Genomic DNA, 24,518 nt, shown 5'->3' with positions numbered 1-24,518 from the left:
ATATTATGTTTGTGCGCGCACCGCAAGTCCAATAATAATAACAGTGACGATAGAGATAAGTCGTCGCAGTGCCGATAATAATAATGACAATAAATTATTATATTATTTGCAGCGCTCGGTACACCGCGTGGTCGACGTCATACAGGTTTCCCAGCGGCCAGCAGCCCAGTATTTATATATTTACCTACCTATATGTATACTATGGTGTCTGACTCGGGTCGAGCCGGTGCACTCACAAGGCCACAACGTGCTTTGCCATTTTCACATCGCCTCTCCCGTAATTTGGGTCAATTCGAATCGCTTCCAAGGCTCGCGTGTGTTTCGAAACTCCATATTCGTTTAGTTATTTATACACACAAATATAATATACAGTTTTACCGTGTTCTCGTTGCATTCGTTTTTGACCATTTTCGACTTTCGTGGTCCTCAATCCTCGTAGACACATTATTAGAATATTAAACGGTGTATGTATGGTTTATGGTATAAGCACATAGTAGTATAGTATACGTTTCAAGTCGATTTATGGTTATCTATACCTACCTAATATGCACACGTAAAAACGATTAAACAAATTTTTAAAAAAAAAACTGATCGCTTCTAAATCTCTCACCACCGTTACCCGTTAGGCTATAACGTGATTATTTTTACCTACAGAAGAACATTTTTATGACCACAAACAAACGTGCTGATTACGTTAAGTTTTTATCGACATGTTCCATCAATATTATTCAATAATGACAAATTAAAAATAAAACCAATATATAGGTATAAAATATGTAATAGTTATTATGTACGAGTATTCCATGGTAGATTAGGTATACTTATACAGTGACATACACGTAGTCCCACGCCATGTTTGTTTAAAAATCGATTTGTGACTTAACGATGATTGAAAAAACAATTTTTTAACTGATATAAAAAAAATCCACTTAAGCGATTAGGCATACACTACGCACTACTACAGTCTTATAATAAAACGAAGTTAAAACAATTAATGGTTGTAAATGCAAAAAAAGTCTATTTTATCTTTATAATATTACTTTCGGCTACGTAAAAGTAGGTACCTACTGGCATATTATTTACGTATGTTTTGAAATATCTATAGATTATAACTTAGCAATTATAAGCAATTATAAGTGAAATTAATATATTAAAAACATTAATATACGTTTTTTTAATCTAATTTTAAATTTTTATTGTTTATACACGATACGATATTCATTCATCTGAATAATACTTCAATTTATATTGGAACAAATATTCAATTATATAGGTAGCCAGATAGGTATGTAATATATGCATGTATTGACGGTAATGTGTGAGGAGTGGCATAAGATCCCATATGGAAATCGAATCGTATTTTTTTCATATAAAAATATATTCATATACAAAGACGTATATTATATATAATATTATATACCATATATAACTTCTTTCTACAATAATAAAAAAAAAATATTGTATAGTTAAGTAGGTAATCCGTTTCACTGTGGACGAAGTCATCTGCATTTTTTCAGTCTTCGTCGTGTAAAAATTAAACAGATTATACTGCAGGTATGCAAATAATACAGTGGAAAACCTCAAAAAAGTGTCATCGATATTTTATAATACCTACACATAACGATGTTACGTAATTCTCGAAGTTATGTCGTCGACCAAAAACACGCGAGCGGACCTGCAGAATCGACTAAAATATACCAAGCGTGTGCTTGTAAGTACCTATATATTTATAATTTATTCGATAGGAATATATATTATATATATCATCCACGGTGGTATACTCGCTATACTGGTATCATACACGTTACGTGGAAGTTTTCAAACATACAATATTATAACATACAACATTCAATATTATTTATTAAATGGACCTTTAGAAACAGAAACGTTGAGTTATAAATGGGGTCGGTATATTATGTGCACATTATTTAAAACAAGTTTTTAACTTAAAATGTAAGGGGGAAAACATCTGTAATTTAATATCCCCGAATTCGTGCGAGAGTGTAGGTATATACTAATTATACTATAGTGCAGTATACCATAGTATAATGAATGATAAGGAGTGTGCTCAACACGATTCGTGTTTTCATTTTAGTTCGCCCATGTGCATCGTCTTGTGTTTTTATGCATACTGTACAAGATGAAATAATATATACACGTGACGTTAGCTTGAGTTAACTGTTGTTTGCTTGTATCAATTACACAGGTATTGCTCCTTAAAAAAAAATATACTCTTATCATTGCAGGGCACACTATTCTTATTCCTTATACTATGCAGTATAGGTAATAAGTACTACATAATATTCTAATATAATATTGGTATTTGGCACACAGTGGCGCTGCGCTGCAACAATAACAGTGCAATTATAATTTATAATATAATATTTAATAATATACTGGACTCGTTTCCGGGTTCGCACGCAGGCACGATAATTAACGTAAAATCTGTATCCAACGACTTCAGCAGTGGGTGTGAGGTAGTGCGTAATAATAATAATATGTTGTATATAGATCGCCTCAACTGTTTCCGTCGACACGTAATACCGATGATGCACCTGGCGCACTGCAGTGTACGCGAATCAACGACGGCGACGATAATCGAACACGAGACGCGGAAGGCGCCCGTGAACCTATGTAGGGTATTAGGGTATAATATTATACAACAGCGACGCACGCACATAGGACTGATTTAAACCATCATTATGTTATTTGATCAATTCATTAAAAAATTATGACGATGCGAGTGATGACCATCACATAGATAATATGACATATCATATTATGTAAATCAGAAAAAAATCGTCGGGGTTGGTATCAGAATTCTATATGGGTTTGTTTCTTCATACATTTTTGAATGTGGCCTGTGGGCTGCAGTTCTTGTGCGAAATTCTCGGCGTGTAATCTATGTCTTAACGAAATCTGTAGTTACACGTGGGATTTGGTAAGTTCACGGTCATATATAATATTAGATAGACGACAAGAGACACGATAATTATTATAATAACACAAATAGTTGCGCGATGTATATTTTGTAATTCATCATTCAATTTTACCTGGTGACTGCAGCCTATATATAATATTAAACAATAGTTACGTTTTGATATTTTTAAAATTCCTATATAATATATAGGACACATAAATAATACATTCATAATTGAAACTCGGATGACTGCTGCAGTCTGCAGCGTAGAAACGCATATAATATGATGACTTGTCTCGTGTATGTATATTAGCTGCCAACTGATAAAATATGCGCTTTGGTCTACTATCTCGAAACTAAATTTTTTTTAGGTATTAGTTGAGATTTCTCACGGCGATCTTATCGTAACAATGTTCATATTCATGACGACTAATCGTGAAATTTTTTTCTTCGTTTGTCGTAAGCTCGTTCGTCGCAGGACGCTCGACGTGCGTAACCGTGTGTTACCGCAACCGCAGTACAATATAGTATATATGTATACACAATATAAATATATAATAATATAATATTGGTTTGTGGGTACCTATGTTGTGGCGACACAATAACGCGCGCGACACCGTATAACCGCATTTCGCGTTGCGGTTGAGAGGGGTCGGCCAAAGCGGCGACCAGGAATTATAATATATTTCATATTGTTGTACTATTATTATGCACTATACCACCCGAAGACGACCTCAAAAACAAGCACATCTCACGCGCACGCTCGTAAACCGTATATATTATATAGGTAGGTACAGTGTATAATATAACATTAAAGATCGTCTTGTTCATTGTGTCACCACACCACCGCGACGCCACTGTTGCGCAATAGTCACCGGCCATAATAATATAATATTAGCTATAAAGGCATGCGGCAGTGCGGCGGGCGTTTTTGTTGACTTATACAAACCGCGATAAACTGGGATCACGCTCCTATATATATTATGTATATAATATACTTTATATAGGTATATTTTACTATATATTTTATAGGTGGCATACGTTAGTGTATATTTTATATCATAACGCCGTCGCGTCGTCGCGGTCGTGCTGTAATAATAGGTATCCGCAGCCTCACGACTAATTGGGCGGCGGGCTGTATCCATCGGTCGTATTATAGAGGTACAGGCACATATAAATAAGCGGTCTGAAGATTTATTACCGGGTATTTGAATACGTACACGGTTCATCCAACCCCGTCGTATACATTGTGATGATAATGTCATTTCATCCCGCGGGTAAGTTACGGTCTGCCTATATGTATTATATTGGTCGACAGTGTGAACAATGTATCTGTACATATAGGTACGTGCAATAATAATGAACATACGGCGTGGCAATCGTGTCTTGTATTCATATATACTTGCATATATATTGCATATTGTATATATATAATTATTGTACTCAGAGCGCGTTTCGTCTTCCGGCCTATACGCGTCCGCGTGCAGCTCGTGACGCGATATAACTGCATGTATGTATGCACTGTGACATTGTTATATGTGTAGAGACATTATACATAGGCTTACCTAACCACCGCCATCCAATAGCCAAAGCTCCACTCTAGGTTTGTCTTGACTCTGGAGGACGAAAATGGGCGAGATAGGAGATCACCTGTAATTGTATTTTACAGCTAGGTGTCGGGGACCAGAGTGGCGTCAACGGTTTTGATTTATGCAAATGAATTCCGTGGAGAGTCTTGTGGCATTTATAATTAGGGATGGGCAAAATACGCATGACATAGAATAAATAAGACTATGAAGAAAAATCGGGCTCCTGAATTTCTAATATGTTCAAATTTTATTAGTAACAACTCATGTAGTGGGATCTTCTATTACATATTCTGGCTTTTTTTGAAAAAAATCAAAAATTAAAAATGCCTATGTAAAGTACTTAAAAATTAGTCAAAATATTTTTGAAATTTCACTGTGTATGGTATAGAAAAATTATAATTTAAGTAATACCTAGTGGAATATTGTGGAATATTAACTGCAAAATAACAAAAATCCTTAATGGGGTTAATCGTTAAATCATTAATCATTATTATATGATTGAATATACCCAATGACGTTAAAACTTTACACTTCATCGCTCAGAAAAATACATGTGGCATTACTTGAAATTTTTTAATTTCTAGTTTGAGTTATAAATAACTTATTGTATTATATTTTAAAGCTTTCTTACTCATTAACAACAATATTTTATATAAATCGAAAAAAAATAGTTTAATGTCTATAAATACAATAAAAAGAGCCAAAATATTTTGAAAATTAAAAAGAATCTAGAAATTGCTTATATTGCCTATGAATATTTAGTAAAAATTCTAGTCGTTACAACTATTCATTTTTGAATTACAGCATAGGAACAAAATAGATGTTGACAAAAACTGGTTTTCCGTACAATTTCTGTTATCTAAAATTTTTTTTGGGGTTTTTCCGAATATTTTGAAAGGTTCTCGGAATTATAGTTTTTGTCCTCTGAACTAAATCCAATTTTCCACAAGAAACGACCCTCAACGTTGAAGTACATTCACATTTTTACTGCTTTAAAAGGAGATGACAGGCAAAATGTATATTCTCAAGAGTTAGCCTAAATACGTTATAAAAGTATAACTACAGTCTATATGTATGTTAGAATCTAGGCCTAGAAAAACTTATGCTAAACTTGTAGATGTCCCGCCTTAAAGTATTACATTTTCACATCGGCTGTGTAAATAAATCATTATCTTGTCTAATGCTGGGAACGAACATTTGTTAAGCTTGAGAACAATGTTTTTTATCGTCCATAGTTTTTATAGTGTAGGTACTAGAAAATATTATGTTGTTAGTGTATACTATGTGAAATGTATCTGAATATGAATACATTGTTTCATCATATACCTAATCATCATTTATAGGACGCTTCTATATAATATAGTTATATCTATGTACGATTAAATATCAGTATACGTTGGTATAAGTACATTATAGTACTAGGTATTATAAAAAAAAAAATAAGGTACCTACGCTTTATAATGGTCATTGCCAGATGACAATAGAGTGTGATCCACGAATTTTTTCAGCATTTATATAATATTTACGCAACTTTTGTAGGTATCGTTTGGGTTTTGGGGAAAATATAGTCAATGTTTGTTGCGATGAATGAGAAAAAAAGTATTTCACCATGCAACGTATACATGTTGTATACTGTATATTGTATAATAGTACTATTATAAGTATTATAGTACTATAGTACTATTAGTGTACTATTCTAAATTTGTACATATATTATATTAAAACATAATATGCTACTGCAGTGCATTTATATCAGTATATTAAATTATATGTATAAGCTATATTGTATATTATATTCATAATATGTATACTATGTATACATATATTATATATATGACGTATACTATGTATACTAGATCTGTCTAGGTATACACATCCATATAATAAAGTTCCTTCTACACTTCGGGAGTCGGGATGATAACTATATATTCATATAATATAATGATATAAACGAATGACGAAATGTATATATTATAATAATGAAAATCAAGAATCTTTTATGGGTACCTATAATACTATTCATATGAGCTACGAGCGACAAGCCCATAGGTTTTAATTGACGAAAACCTCACACACTGGTTATGTGAGCCGTATCACTTGTGTCTAAAATTGTATTCCATGCCAATATGTTTACTCAAATTACAACGTTATTTATGTAATAAGTAACAACTAAGGAGCCCTTAGGATTCAAATTTACTTCACAGTGAGATGATTGAATGTTTTGTTTAAAACATCATAATATTATGAATCATTTAACTCTATATCTCGTGCTTGAATCTTACATTATAAATGCTGTTTGTACCTATATGAATCGTGTTTTTTAAATAGTAATTTAACGGTTTGTGTGAATTAGTGGCACGCAGATATATTTTTAATTTACTTTTTAATATTATGAATTTCATACTCTCATCATTCGCAAGAAAGAAAATGCACGTCAAGTTTTAATGCAAAATTGACTTTCCATTTGTCGATAGTTTTGATTTGTATTAATGTAGGCCAATCAGAAGCTATATTTATGTAGTTATATTTATAACTGATTATCGATTATCTACTGTTATATATTAAGTTGCATCAATTCATACATGTTATTAGCTAATGCGTTGAATGTTGATACAGCTTTATATTATAGACTTCCATTTTTAAAATTAACATCGGTATGTATTTAATATATATTAGTTTATATTACGATTACATGAATCGTCATGAATTTCAGGAATTAAATTGGTTTTGACTCGTCAAAACAATATTTGTTTGTATGAAATAATCTTGCACGATTGTTTTTACAACAGACGTCGACCTTATAGTTATTAGAATTTGAAATTTTATTTTATTATCTATCGACTTTATGATTTCACCCTGACTACACAAACCACCAACTTCTTCGATCCAAAAAACCTTCAACTGTCTAACGGATATGATTTAGAGTAAAACATTGCTTGGTAAACATTAGAATTATCTCTAGCCAAATATATTTTAAAAATAAAATAAACGTATTATTATTATTTTTCATAAACGATGTTTATAAGTAATTTTTAATAAGTAATGGGTAACTATAGATTAATAATAATATACTGTTCCTGTTACATAATTACTTAACAGTATTGATATATACAATTTTTTAGCACATATGCACATATAATATGAATTGATATAATATTTTAAGGTCATTAATTAAATCGAGGAAATTTGCAGTTATTTATTAACCAGTTATATATATATATATGTGTCATATGTTTTTTGTCATAGATTCTTATATTTGATTAGTAATACTTAGAAAACACGATTTGGATCAAAAATTGTTATTGAGATATAGTTATTTGTGTTATGTTTGTGGGCCATAAAAAAATTAAATTTGTTAGCATATATCATTATTTATAGAAATTTATTAAAATATCTATATAATATAAGTATCTATATGTAATAATAATATCAAAAATGTATATTGAATAATGTATTGACTATATTACTATAATTTATAACTATTTACAACAGTATATAATATATTCTATAAAATGGGATTCATCTAATGTAGGTGCGTTTAACAACGTGAAAACTAATCAAAAATATTATTCTCAAGAAAAAAAATTAACTATAACTGATACGAAATGATATAAAATATTATATAATATTATACATCGTTAGTTACATCAAACACGACGAAAATCATAATTTGTACTTCCACAGTGCGTGATCGTAAATTATATACTTTTTAAAGAAGTAACTATTGTTATGAAATGGTTCATCTATAGAGTATGGTATTCAATGTACTAGCCAACAGCTATTTATTACACAATATAGCAACAATCATAATTCTATTGGACTATAAAAAACGTACACACCATGTATTGATGTCTTGATCTTTTGTCCGAATATATAATATAATATATTACACCCGCTCGATCCGTATTGTTATTATTATCATACATTCATACAGATACAACACTCGGTACTCTACACATAGAAGTATAGAACATATTATAATATTAATTCAATATTTTTATAACTATAACTGTTATGTCACTATACATATTATATTTTTTAACGTCGTCGGTTAGTTTTTTCTTCTTATAACGATTTTTTGTATGGTGGGGCGGGGGGGGGGGTATTAAGTCATTACTCATATATAATTTAGTAACGACTGTACACGGATTAAATTAACTGTACAATCAGAGCATTACAATAATTCCTCATCAGTCTAGGTATAATGTGAGTATGACAGAGGATCTGTTCTTTTTGACATAGTTTAAACACTGGATTAAATTAATTAAGGTAATTATCAAAATAGATAAGACTACCTTAAATTTGCATTGTGAAGGTTTTTGTTTGCAAAATGTTTTCCGTAGGTGGTAGGTCATATAGGTAAGGAATTTTTGAATGTTTTATTTTCTTATACGGTACGATGCGTTTAGTTAAAATATAACATCTAAGACAATGAATTAAGTGTCATTGGATGAAGCTTAGGATATAGGAATATATAAATAATAAATATTTAAATTTTTCAACCATTAATAGTAACAACGCACACGTAACAGGTCTATCTTATATTTTGTATGTTATACTAATAACTAAATACACCAATGTAGTATAACTGTATAAGTATAAGATTAAGAGATAATATAGTAATCACTATAATCATATATGTTGACGGTAAAATTTTAGAGTGAAAAATGGCTCGTTCCTATATTGTCGTCACAATTCACAATGTAATAGAACAAAATAGTACAATTGGCTATTTTGAATATATCCAAAAAATTTAAATCAAACTTTAAATTTTTTATTTTCAGTGTTAAATATAAATAAAAATTTTGTATAATATATTTGTAGCGCAGGGGCTATAAATTATATATAAAAAAAATATTTTAAATATTGATAGAACAAAAGTCATTCCAAAAGTCAGTTCTATCTGTTACACCCTGTATATATTTTTTTGTTTTGGATTACGAAAAATGTAAGTATGATTTCGGGTTTTACCCCGGATGAGCAGCAGAGTCGACCGTGGAACTTACACAAGGCGCGGACATAGGTTTTTATAACATTGCATTACCTATATTTCTACGCGTATTAATAATATATAATACAGTATGGAAATATACATATTTTATCGATTCATATTATAATAAATGTTGAGTTTTGTAAACACGAAAATAATAATAATATAATATAATATGTGGTCGAGACGGCGGCAGCGATAGGAGGTCGGGCAGTATTATTATTGTTGTATCCAGTCTGGACGCCCGTTTACCTTGCAAGGACGGTCACCAACACGTAAACATTAGACTGGTTAGATTCCCTATATTCAACGTACGCATACACACATATGGGAGTATAGTACGTATCGGATTGCACTTATCGTAGGTCACGAGCGTAAGGACCTTTTTGTTTTTATGTTTAGTTTTTTGGGAGGGAGGTCCGAGGGTATATACATATATATATACCTACGCGTGGTCCGATGAAAGTAATTGATATATATATATATTATGTACAAGTGTGTTTGCTGTGTGCTTGATCTCAAGGTTCCTGGGAAGATCGTGCATGGTAAAATTCCAAGATAAACACAAGTACTATCTCAAGTCCGCGGAGGGAACTGATATCGAAAAAAGAAAAAAACAGGATCTATATGCGCATTACGTCGTATGTGTAATACGTACGAATACATGTATAATAATAATATATTGTAAACACTATACACACTATATTACACCATCACTATCCTAGTCACAAAAATGCATATCCCCCAAACCGATGCCAAATCATGCGGACGACCTCGTTTATGATACAATATTATAGACTATTGATCCCCGATTAATATTCTAAAAACATAGAATCGTTGCCTAATGGCTAATAACATCCATCTAGTATTTCAAAAGCCCATAGCGTATTGTACAATATTTTGATTCCATACGAAGATATTTATTTTATGTTACAGCACTGCAGTGTACCTAATATATAGGAGTAAAATATAATATTATATTCATAATCATTTAAATACAAGATATTGAAAATAAGAAACTTTTTCATAATCAACATCAAATATTTGATCTCAAACTGTTTATTATATAATATGACTCTATGTACTTATATGTTATTTATTTTGAAAATATTTTAAGTTCTTACATATTCATTTTGACCTCACAAATCGATTTTGTTGAAAACTGGTTTTACGTAAAATATTCAGTTTTTTCAAAATTGTTATTGTTTTTCTCGAATATTTAAAAAGTTCTTGGAATTTTTATTATTTACTCTCTTTAGTACCAAACTACTAACTAGATCCAAATTTGTACCAGAAACCACCCTCAAGACCTAAAATTGAAGATATTAATTCTTACTGCTTCAAAAGTCGATGACAGACAAAAAAACACACGCTTCATTAAAAAACCTTTACATTCACCTATCCGCTCAGAATCTATTACAATATTTTATATCTCAGACTATAAAATAAATAATAATGCATGTAAACATTGTAACATGTTCTATTACTAAAATACTGTTAATAGCTTAAGTCTGTATGACTATATTGAATACCTACACAGCTACACGTAATCATTTTAGTGTTGAAAAGGTTAATGGAAAAATGTAATACAGTAAAGAATATTACACAGGTACTTTGAAACACTATAATTGTAATTTGTAAAGTTAATATCAAAATCTCACTTTCGCTCTCACCTTAGTCGCACAAGACTTAATTCAATAATTAAGACATAAGCCATGCGTGTAATAGCCTAGACTTAGTAGACTCTAGGTAACCTCAATACCCCACTCAATAGAGACATTAAAGTTTTTTTTTTAATATTATAGTAAGTTCTACCAGAATTTGTTGAAGAAAATGTTTTTAAACTAAATACTCTGTACTGCAGTTATATTTTTCAGCACGGACAATCACGATTTAAGATAGCACTGTCTTAAATCGTGCGTGCAATACACGAAATACATATTTCGTAAGACCATAATAATTGATTTCTCGGGGATGTTCAACGAAAAAAAGTAATAACTATTAACTATACTAATGATAATTATTATCATTTATTAGTTAATTTTATTGTCGATATAGAGAAATTTAATTTGATTATACGATCAAAAATGGATTAAAAATGGATTAAAAATGTATAATACATTTAAGGGAAAGGATGCATTGAAAAATAAACAAACGACAGTCATTAATTATAGGAACAAAACGATAAAAAAGTGTTTAAACCGCGATCGTTAGATAGCTGAAATTGTATTTTATTATTGGTGGTGATTACCTACAATAATTTATATTTTATAATAATAATGAACTGCATCGGATCGAAAATTGACGTGCGTTGTCTCTTGTCTGATGCGGTGCGGCACGACGGTAAAAAGAAATTAAACGAAAAAAATCTCTTCAGCGCGATGTTGCAGTTACTGTGTCATAGATACAAGTGAATGATCATATTGATTGCAATTTATGAGTACACTAGACACTAGTATTTATTATAATTTATAATGAACGCATGCAATATTCGGTTAAAGTGGCGTTATTTTAGGTTTTTTTTTTTAAAAACTGGACATATAAATTGTAATCGCAAAAAAATGCTTATGAAAGTAAAAGTAAGTAGCGCAAGTAAGTCCAAGCTCTCTAACAACCCTAGGGAAGCCGCTGTTGAAATATTATAAGACGAGAAAAAAAATGCTCCCCCCGGTAAAATGACGCCCGAACCGATGAGGTACGATCGTTCAATGTAATAACTATTAGGTACGTATTATATTATATTCGTATAATGTACAGCCGACCAGCTGGAATTTTCGCAAATTTCGCCCGATTTGGGCACGGTTTATAAGTGTGCACGGACACCGCGGGAATCGCTTGGAAATGAACAGTTGTAATCAGAGGAGATTCATTGCCAACGGTTATAGACACAATATAATAATCGTCAGCCGCAGATAATATATTATAATAATATTATATACAAGTAATCGATATTTCGCCGCGGCGGCAGCGGTTGGTCGTGACACGCGGACCGGTGCGTTTCACATGATAATATACACACTCGCACACGTCACGCACGGTATAGGTATAAGTACGTGTCACGCGGCGGCAGATTAAAATCTCATCGTATACGGCGATTATCCTGTAGGTACGCACAACTTTGTCGTAGGTAGATATATAGCGGTAACAGTGATATTACCTATATAGTACAGAGTAGTGGTAACCGTGGTAGTGCGACGTGTCTCCGTGTAATAATAATAATAATATTATTATATTGTGACGCGCGCGTGCGCGTATGAACGCATTACTACGTATGGCGCGCATTATCGTATAGTAATAATATATTATAATTTATAATATTATTATTGTGCGCGTCGCGATATTTATAGTCCGCGAAGGGCAAAATCGAAGGACGGTTTGCGCCGCCCGCGGACAGTAGCACCGGGATTCTCGCGCGGTTGTTCTCGCATTTAGCGGGTGGGTCAGAATATTTCAAATTCAAAAATAATAATTACAAGTTACTACAACATCGTGTGTTCGTACTTTGCACACCGTAATACCGCATACCACACATAAGGTTGTTATAGGTATGTCGTATGTATTAATATGATGCGCCGAAGTGATCCGAAACTTATACACTTGTGACGAAATACCGGAGATCCATTACCATCCTGCACATCTATAATAGAACCACGCTTTACCTAATTTCGTAAGTTTAAACTATATTTAACTACCTTTCAAATATCGGTAACCAATGGGGTTATCAGTTATCGCCTACAGGATATGTCTTTCTCATTTGGCAGTTGCCACCCCAGAAAAAATATTGATAGGACAAACCAATCATTTCAGTAAATTGTGGTTCATTTTTGCCTCCCAACAATAAGAGCCAAGTGCCACCTTTATTACGATGAGTGGTATACCTATTTGGCTTTTATATAATTATATAGATGATTTATAATTTATATAAAAAGGTGTAAATGGGTACTACAGTGTGTCAGTGTTTATAAACAATATTATATATTATAATGTATGTGGTCTTAAACTACGAGTTCCTTCCTATTTCATTTATAATATTATATGTGCTCACTTTCAGCGCTAATAGGATTCGTTCACCCGGACCTATAATATACCACAATACGAAACTATAATGCGTTTATAAATCATATATTATGTATATTATTAAACTGAACCCCCTCATTTTTTTATTGTGAAATTATATTATACACCTTGGTGGCAACCGATAACGGCAAACTATAATAGCTTAGATTGGAAAGCTCAAATTAAAATTTAATCTCGTGGCGTAAACTTCCATTTTACAATCTATACATCATAGCTCAATGGCTGTACCGTACCTACGTCCTACATGTATAATAGTACTCAACACATGTGCAGAATTCACTACGGCACAGTCGTGTGATTGTGTGAATATTGTATATTATTTATATATTACTAAAGTAATAGGTATACACTATACACTATACACTAAGAAAGTAGTTACAGTATACACATTGGGTACACATAATATGTTATATTATATTATATGCGTGCAGGGTGTCATTATTCGACGATCGAACAAAAATGTTACTCACAATTTTCTAAAATGGTGCCGGTAATTCTTTTGAACGCAAAACTCTCATTGATTTATTGATCTTTGTATTTATGAGAAAAATAACTTGAACACAATTTATGGTTAAGTATCACGATGAAGGTTTTTAAAAACTTAATTTTTAAAACTATTCTCTTTAAATTTACTGTATGATAGACTAAGAGTGTTTGGCGTACATAAGGATCAACCTATAGATTAAAATAATATATTGAAATATATACTATGCTCGGTCTATGCGTGTGTGGAGTGTCATTAGAATTTACGGTTTTAATAAAAAATGAATATCTATATTTATGCAACACGTGCAACCCTCTCACGAATCTCGTTACGTCCACCTGCCATGATCCGCGATGGGACTTGCAGACTGCAGTAGATATGTGTATTGAATTAAATTAATTAATAATAATAATTAATAAATTAACGCACGTATCACAATAGAGACACATTTTATATTATTGAAATAGTATTTTGCAACGAAACAAGTTTAAGTATAAAATATACTTCAATTGTTAATTGTTATTTGTTGCGTATTTTCAGTACGGGACGCATACAAAAATGTCTGTTCACACACATAATAATATATTATACGATGATGATATTATTATACAGAGAAACAAATAAATATCAATTTGTTACAAGGACAGTGCGCTGTCGTCGTCCATACTCCGTACTATCATTAAGTCTATTGCTAATGTATAAAATATAATCAAATACCTATATAATATACCCATGGGTAAATACGAGAAAATTGAGGACTCCACAAAGTAGGTAAGTAAGTACCTCCTATAATCTATTTAACAGACAACTGCTGCAATAATCAGAAAGGTAAAGCAATTGGCCACGGAGGTTTAACTGTCTATTGCACATGTCCGCCACCTCCGAACAAAAAACTTGATAACATGAATTAACGCTTCGTAGTAGCTAATTATGAGAACACACAGCAGTTAACGTTTAATGTATATAAATATAAAGTAAGTACGTATGGTTACGTCTGCAAATAAGTATAATTACAAGTTACAACTTACAACACGTTTGGGTACATATTATATGAATTATATACACAGTATGTATGTAATATGTATATTGTATACCTATAATATGCGATGATAAACCGATAGTATTTATCTATTTGCAGTCTCAAGTGTATAATGTATGCGTAGCCACCAAATATTTAAATATCTGTGAAAATCAACGTTAAGAGTCCCTTCGTTTAACGACCTTAGACCTCTCCCAAAGACGTTAATAAGCAATATGAAAAATATAACTAAAAATATTCAACCCGTAACAAAGATTTTTATTTGCTGTAAACATGCCTTGATATATTTTAATATTTTCCATATAATTTGTATATGTTTTTATATTACGTTGCTGCCTACTGCCTAAATTACCTTATAATGATTTTTTCTTTCACCCCGTTGAATTTGCACACTGCTCGATTATACCATTGTCAACCTCAATAATTTAATAACCCTTTATAGGTTTATAGTATACGAGAATACGTGATTTACATAAGTATAAATTATGAATAAATAATATATACTACCAAAATAACAATACATATTATTAGGTATATGTCCAATTTAATACTGAATATCTATATGTCACGGATATTTTATGCCAAGGTTGTATTTGGATTGTCCATACCTATATGTACAATATACGGAACAAGTTTACTTACCACGTCCCTCGGGGAATTAAAAAAAAGTTTTTAGAACTAACGTATTTCATCGAGTTAAGAACGATGATGCAATTAGAAATTGTCACTAGGACTTCGTTTAGAAGTTATAGCCATTTAAAGTTTATCGTTTATCACAGTTATCATGTCTAGTCGGTGCATGTCGCGTGCAGATAAGTGATAAAATGGACCATGGTCAATAGTATGAAGTCGAAAGCTCACACCTACGTCGTCTGTCTTGGTGGTATGCCTTTTATCGTACTCTTCAGTTTGCCTGCATGGTCGCCTAATTCTATGCTCTTTCGTGAGTCGGATGGGGAATCAGCCCCAAAACCACGCCATGGCCATGCATGGGGTTGAAAATATTCTCCACCTGATGGTGCGAGGTGACTCTTGGGGGAGGGGGCGTTGCCAGTTAAATATATGAGAACTAACTGTAAGTAGTCGCTTCCTACGCCTACCAGCTTTGGTTGCAAAACATCGAAATATCTATGGACCGTGTATACATACGTTATGACTTATAAGTTATATAATCATAATTATGATGTACTTATCAAATGACTTATCGGCAGTGCTGCATACACACACAATTATGCGACACTTACCGACGGCCGATTCCCGGGAGAAATGATAAACTTCTATAATGGCTATAGGTAAGTATTAAGTTTGAAACGAAGTCTGATCGAAAATGTATATAATTGTACTTTTGTTCTTACTCGGTTAATATATACGTAAGTTCCAAAATTTTTTTTTTTAATTTCCTGATGGACGTGGTCAAGTAAACTTTATAGCAGTGGCGATAAAACGGGGGGGGTGTGTGTGTGAGGGGGGGGGGGGTTATTAACCTTTATTTCTTGAACAGTATTCTTGTGATTCAATAATTAATGTCTATTTGTATGTATAGCAATGATATAATTAACATTCGAAGCTGGGGTGAAAAATTAAAATTAAAGAAATAAATAACAATAATATTATTATGTACTCACGTAGTGTAGATTATCAGTCTTTTGGTTGAGCCTCAGGTCGACGGAATTCCAGTTGTCCACCAGAGCTTTGTTGACGCCAACGCCGTCGCCGAAACGCGGGTCCAACGCCAATGGTGACTGATGGGAAATGATCGAACCGTTGCCGGTTGGCGACGGGTTTACATCGTCTGAACACAATCCCGCGTCACCACCACCACTGGAGGTGGTGCTCGTGCTGCCGGTGCTGACGGTGCCACCGCCAAACGCGGACGAGTACCCGGAAAAGCTGTCACCACCGCCTCCACCACCACCACCACCCACAGTCTTACCACGACTGTTAGTGCTACTGGTGCTGCTGCTGCTGGTGCTATTGCTACGGCACCGGCATCTGGCGCAGTGCTTACAGCACTTGACCCGTGGTATGCGGTCCGAGTCCGCGGAGTACCTGAGCACGCCGCTATCGGCGTGACCCGGCCACACCGGCCGCGGTATGCAGTACTGATGCACGTCGATGACACCCTCCTTGATCGGCGACAGTAGCCACGGTGCCGACGTTCTTTGTACCGGACTACCCGACGATCCGTCTGACGACGGTGGCGTCGTACCGTTCCTCAGACACTTCGTAGCCGGTGGCGAACCCTTGTCCAAGCTTGAGTGGTCCGAGTGCGGTTGGCTGTCGTACCCGGAACTACCACTCTTGTTCTTCCACGTCTCATTTTTGTTGTGGTGTACGTGCTCGTCATCCACATAAATCGGATTTATTCTGTAACAGCGTAAACATGAAATACAATCGGATTCGTCCCGTAGCAATTCCTATAGCAGATATTCATTTGATTTTGGGGGCTATACCTAAATAATTTAGTGACAAAAATTTGAAATTTAGTGTAGGTACTTATTACCCAATATTAATAGTATACCTAATATTATTAGATTCCGATTACCGGCTTTATTATATTATACACTTCAATCGCTCTCGACGACGATTAGAACTAATTATTATCGACTTACGTTATAATGTACGGTTATTCGTCAATAATTGCAACAATTATCATTATTAATAACAAACCTAAATTGGAATTATTTAATATTATACACACAATTTGCAAGATTATCGTGTTAAATAACCAGGTAATAAGTAATAACTGCATAATATAATATGTTATCAGATAATCAGGTAAAATGTGAAAACTTTTATTAATCTATTTATATCGTAGTATAAACCTATGTTGGAGCTTATCCATGGGAGATTATTGTATTACATCAAAATTGTACTTATTAAATTCAAATATTCATGGTTTGTGATTATTATTATTATACGGGGCAAAGCTAAAGGGTTTGGGTTATAACTAAAAAAAAATTGAATGGGTATACAACTATACAACTACCTATAACTAAAGTCTAAATATTATTATTGTATCATACAGTGCCTAAAAATCATGAATCTAATTCGCACACCTAATTCCACTCACCAAAATATTTAGAAATAATAGACCTAGTAGTGTGTGTATGAATTAAAAGTACTGCACCAACTTTTTAATTTACTACTGCACACTTCATCTTTGTTACTGCACACAGTGTGCGCTACTCTACAGAATTTTAGGTCCTGGTATCATCTTTTATATCATATATTATAATCATATTATATTGAATATATAGTTAGTAGTTAAGTACTCAATATAATAAGTCATATAATAGTTGTGATATTCCAGAATAATTTTAAAGAAATCATCAAGACACTAATATTTAGTTATAATTAATCCATATTATACGTTCTTTTTTAGAATATAAGTACCTACCATTATTTTGTTTGGATTATATTATAATTATAATTATGACTTAAATTGTATAAACTATACAGTACCTATAATGGAATACGAATATATAATGAATAGTACCTGGATTGTATTACTTATAATATTATATTTAGGTTTATGAACGCTGAACGTACTTTACTTGTTAATAACTTTAAGTCTATTATTCTGCACTAATAATTTTTACTTATATTACTTTTAACAAATGATAGTTACATGTTTTTCCTGTACTAATAATATACCTAGTTCAAAAAAATAATTTAAGTTGTTCTTTAAGTGTATAATTTAGTTGAGTTACTCATTGCAACAAGACACTATAGTTATATTATACAATTATTATACAATTATTATATAATTATATTCAAACATCAAACTTTTAAAACGACGTTAGGTATCAGGTATCAGGTCAAAAGTTAAATATGTGAGCAAATAATAAAATGATTTTTGAGCAGATGATTATTTGAAAAACCGTTATTTTGGTGAGATGTGTTGTCAAATGTAAATTGCAAGTACGAGTGAGATTTACTAATTAATAATTAAAAAATAAAACAAGATTGACAGGTCTTGAATTAGATCAATAATAATCTGTATTCAATAATATGTATTATAATATTAATTGTGGTATACTATATTTCATTGACGATTGATTGAGAAACAAATCTAGAAAAACCGGGGAATTTGCTCCTGCTTTATAGTAGGTTTGTGTAACTTTTCATTGGGAAGGTCACTCTAATAGTTTAATGGATATTGTGTTAAATTTGAATTATCACAATTGTATAAACATACAAAAAAATATTCTAAAAGAATAAGGAAAGGGTTCAGCATCTATTTTTAAGGATAGTTTATGTTATATTATATGGATATGAACATTTCTCAAAGGGTAAAAAGTAACAAAATAAGTAGTGTAAGAAATGATTACAATTATAATACAAATATTTTTTGAAAAACAAAAAATTCAAAATAGCTAAAAAAAAATTAAATTTATAATTGAATGAGTAATATATTCTTATTGATAGGTAACAATTTATGAACATCATTAAAAAAAAATTGAGAAATTTTGATGTCAATCGGTATCAGTGAATAATATTCAATCAAAAATTTTAAAAAAGTGTAATATTTAAAATAATGTTTTAAAAATATTTTGTTGTACTCAAAGCTATAAAGCAATACAATTTTGTACCGAGTCAACGAGTTGGAAAGTTCTTTCGGCTGGAGAATAACAATAAAATTAATAATCTGTTATTGTAAAATATCAAGTATACGCCATCAAATGGATATTACACAAATTAGTATGATATAACCTGTATAGGTAGTTCAACAGTAGTAAATAGCTGTGATAATTACGACCATTCTTAATACATTGTATTATACTAACACAACGTGGCGCGAACAAATCATGAATGAAAATAAAATTAAGTTTTTATCGCGGAAGGTTATATTTACACGTACTATTACGTTATAATGTTATGTACGAACACAATAAATAAAATCACGCAATGTTAATTTAGGTCTATAGAACTGTAATCATCGTCGTACTTAATAGTTAATATAGGTACATATTATACTTAAAATATCCTAGATAGTTTGAAATATTATGACCGTGTACATGCTACATGGGATGTTAAAACAACAACGGATTGGTTAACATTTTTCAAGGTAAAAAGACTTATTTCTACATTTTGTTTAATAATATGTAATTACATATGAATTTACGAACAAATTAGAAGTAAAATGTCAAAAATAATTAAATGTTACGAATTCCACGGAGTTTCTCAAGTTTCCGAATTTTACGATCTTTGATTTATATAGACACTATATTTAGTTCAGAAAAAAAACAAATCTCATTCTCACCTAATTAAAATTTCAAAATAATTTAACCTATCACTGACTTACGAGTAATAAATAATTGTTTTTATGGTCATATTAATATTTTTCATACAGTTTTCAAAACGTTTGTCATATACAATTTGAAAATCATGCAAATACCTCCAACAGTGAGTTTTGCGTTACAACATTTATGGAGATCGCAGATAGTTAATGTAGGTTCATCTTAAATGTTGTAACGCAAATTAGATATCGGTTATAAGTTCCATTACATTATGTACATAATCTATCATAACATCATCTTTACTAAATTTCAGCCAGATAAAATTGTCTTAAACCGTGGAACGACCTTCCCATCAGTATCTTTGGTAAAATTTCTCCACACAACTTAAATTGCAGTCACTATCAACTAATTCCGTAAAAACGGACTATCATCAAAATACAATCTAAAAGATGTAGTTGTAATTATTTAATTTTCTTCAAATCTTTTTTTCTTATTGGTTGTGCAATTTTTATAACACCTAATTTGATGAGAATTTATTGTAACCTAGTCTCAATGGCCTTTTGTTGCCGGTGGATTTAATAATAATAGAAAAATACATGTACTTAATACTATACTAAAGTATGGTGAAAGAAATCATAACTAGAAAACTACGTTTGTTCACCAAAAACAAATACTAAAATACCTATTATTTTGAAAAAATTTGGAAAATTATACCTTGGAATACTTTTATATATTATAACATGTAGGTTTTTATAAACTGAAACAGTCAAACTTAACTACCTTATCGGTAAGTAATATTATCTATACTAATATTATAAAGAGGAACGATTTGATTGTTTGTATTGAATAGGCTCCGAAACTACAGAACCGATTTAAATGAAATTTGGTACATAGATAGTTTAGACACTGAGAAAAAACATAGGCTACTTTTTATTACTAAAAAAGGGCTGTAAGGGGCTGAAATGGGCTTAAAGGGGCTGTAAGGGGCTATACTGGTTCGAATTGAAAAATTATTTTTTTGTTGGATGGTCCATTCATTGAGAAAGGTCATAGGCTATATAACATCACGCTACATTCAATTAATAGAAGTGCTCAAACAGAGATTTTGAGATTTATGATAGAAATATTTGTTTATAAATGATTGCTATTGGTTATAGGAGAAATAATTAATAGAAATAGTATTTATTTATTATTGGTTGCTATTGGTTAATCGGGCAGATCAGGTACAAGCATGCATCAAATCGAATTTATTCACAAATTGCCTACCAGGGTGGCTGAGTTGCACTTACTGCAGTGAGTTACACCAAAAAGGAGCTGAACAATCACAATTTGTTTAAGAGTTGTCATTTTTTACGGACAACAAAGTGTGCAGGATCAGCTATAGCCTATATTAAAATATATACGTTTGTGTGAAGATCTCTGTGAAGAAGATAGGCTAATTTAAAAAGAGTTAAATTTGGTTTTTATTCGTCGGAATTTAGTACGTTTAGGTTAGGTTAGGACTATGTATTAATTGATTTTTATCGTATTATATCAAAATAAACTTGGTATAACTTTGATACTTTAGAGTTAAATCATACACTTACGTACAAACCGCACCGGGTCCGCGATCTACCGCAGGTAGATTGCCTACCTGATAATATACTGCTGCGAATCAGAATTTTTATTCCAGGCATCAGAAAAGTTAAGATAAATTTTGAACACCGTACACCGAATATTAAATAACGAATTGAACAAAGTTTGAGTCATATAGAGTTGGTACATTTAACGGGCAACGAAGTGCACAGGATCAGCTAGTTATTAATAAATATAGGTATAATTATTAGTATTTGTAATGTGTATACGTAATGCGTATGTTATATTATATAATACCTTAGATTAAATATACTATATAGTGTACTATGTTACTTGTTATATTAGATATTACGAAGACCCATGTCTCTTAAAATTTGAATATCCTATTGAATTATGTAATTACAAAAAAAAAAAATGTAACGAATAATTTGTTTTTGATCCTGCTCTTGATTATAAGTACCTACGTTCTGCACGGTGGATGGTGGTGTAGAATTGTACAGACAGTGTGAATAGCCATGATTCATAAACGATAAATGGAAATAAAAGAATAAAATATAATATTATATTATTACTAAATATTTATATATATATATTTTAAATTATATTTTATATTTATATGCATTTCTCTTTCTCGTCAGACCGTATAAGGTCAGCTGGAGGAATTGCAACATGATTTCGGTCTTCTTGTGCTACGGGGAGAATAACGCACGAACAATGGGGGCCGATCACGGTGCATATCAATCGTCCGACAAATTGTCACAAAAGAGAACCGAAGGATAAGTAAGTCATGTTCGCGCGAGCTGATTTTTGTTCGTGAAAATTTTTCGTAGCCGGCCGTAAATCTTGTATCGGCCCCGTGTCTTCGTGCCGAGGATATGAAGGTAAAACGATATTGTTACTTATATATAATATGTATATAAGGCTGTATTATAAGCACTGCTTGCACACTATATATAAATAAATACATCGCTAGTCGACTGCAGTACACCACCGCGGTATGTATAGTATATATAGTGACCTTGAGATGTGTGTGTGTGCGTATTTTATTTTTTATCTCAAATATCCAAGTACGTCCTTATTAGGTTTCTCTCGAGTCTGCTGGACCATAACCGGCGAAATACCGCATACACCGCTGTATATATTAATACTCGGATGCCGTGCAGATGCAGTTGCGCCTCTCGATTTTCGGGCTCATAATTTCGGTACAATAATGGGTAACAATTATCCTCGCGTGTTCACGGAGTACACCGACCCGGATTCACGGGCCGGTTCGGAGTTCACGGCTACAGTGTTCGAATCACGGTGCCGTGGCCTATGATTTTTCGTGTAATTCACCAAAAATACCAAATGGAAAATGAAACATTTTTTAAGATTGTTGTACGATTATTATATTTATAACGATGCGTTACGACATCGATACATTTGAACGATTAATTATTATTTGTTTATTTTATAATTAATTCCTATTTGTTATACTGTCGTCCGTCGTGATACTGTATATGTGGCGTGTGTTTACATAGTAAATATACTATGAAGTCTACCGTTCAGTTGAAGTTTTTCAAACAAAACACTTAAAAAAATCTGTTCATCCGGAAAAATATACTGTTGCTTAAAATAAAAATCAACAAATTGGTTTGATTTCTTCAATTCTCAATGAAGTGTAAGCAAACCCGGCAAATACAGACGGAAATCTCACTTTTCAACTATTACTGCATCTAACAAACGCTGACTGAATATCGTCATCACTAATTTAAATGATGTGTAGAAACCAGTTATTTTTTGCCCACTTAATTATTCACGTGGGATTCACCTTCGCTCTCTAATTCTCCGATAAACCACTGTAACCAATCGGAAGCAGGAAGCCAAAATGAAGACGAAATTACTTTGAATACTATAGGTAGGAATAAAAAAAATATGTAACTAGGTAAATACACATTTTTTGAAATAAAGATAATATTAACAATATTATTAATTATAGTTATTGATTAAGATTAAAAAACGCAGCAAAGCACGTGTATCATATATAGTTAATTTATGGTTAAGAGATTCTCGCGTTAGTTATGTTTCTTAATGCGTAGTTGGATTTATATTAAAAAAATACATTTTTATTTTCTAAATTTATTTAAAAATTAAAATACACACATATTCACGTATTATATTCCGATGTTTAAATCACATGATTCTGACATGATGGGTTCTTATTGGCATTAGGTATATAGGTACTTTATTATGAAAATATATGAACAATGAGGTATAGATAATATAATATGTATCTGATATTTTGTCTGTTTGAAAAATTTGCTGTCATCTAGTTGAATCACTCGAAAATATGGCTACGACTATCAACTTTACTTAATGTTATGTATTTTATGCTCTGTACAATATGTTATTAAAAAATATACCTAGTAACGGCGTAGACATGAGACTTCTTGTAGTGGTTGATTGGATAAACAGTGGCCAGCGGATCGTCTGTCGGATTGGCCGGCAATTGCAGCCATTTGTGCATCTCTGAAGACACACGCACCCATTACACTTCAAATACTGCCTGTAATATTAGAAAAAGGTCGTCATGAGCTTATAACTTACTATTTTCTATTATAT

The 24,518-nt window shown here is 32.0% G+C and overlaps 1 protein-coding gene across 1 annotated transcript in view; it reads right to left on the bottom strand.

Annotated features, from left to right (window-relative positions):
• Window positions 1-24,518, bottom strand: part of LOC132943416 (uncharacterized) — a 55,880-nt gene that overhangs the window by 19,664 nt on the left and 11,698 nt on the right. Inside the window, exons 2-3 of the mRNA XM_061012401.1 lie at window positions 24,320-24,462; window positions 16,725-17,466 (exon numbers count right to left, since the gene is read on the bottom strand). Of these exons, the coding sequence (XP_060868384.1) occupies window positions 16,725-17,466; window positions 24,320-24,423 (846 nt within the window). The 5' untranslated portion in view covers window positions 24,424-24,462. The remainder of the gene's footprint in view (window positions 1-16,724; window positions 17,467-24,319; window positions 24,463-24,518) is intronic.

Source organism: Metopolophium dirhodum, chromosome 4 (assembly GCF_019925205.1).
Source record: "Metopolophium dirhodum isolate CAU chromosome 4, ASM1992520v1, whole genome shotgun sequence".
NCBI lineage: Eukaryota > Metazoa > Arthropoda > Insecta > Hemiptera > Aphididae > Metopolophium > Metopolophium dirhodum.
This window is presented reverse-complemented; position numbering and strand designations above follow the sequence as displayed.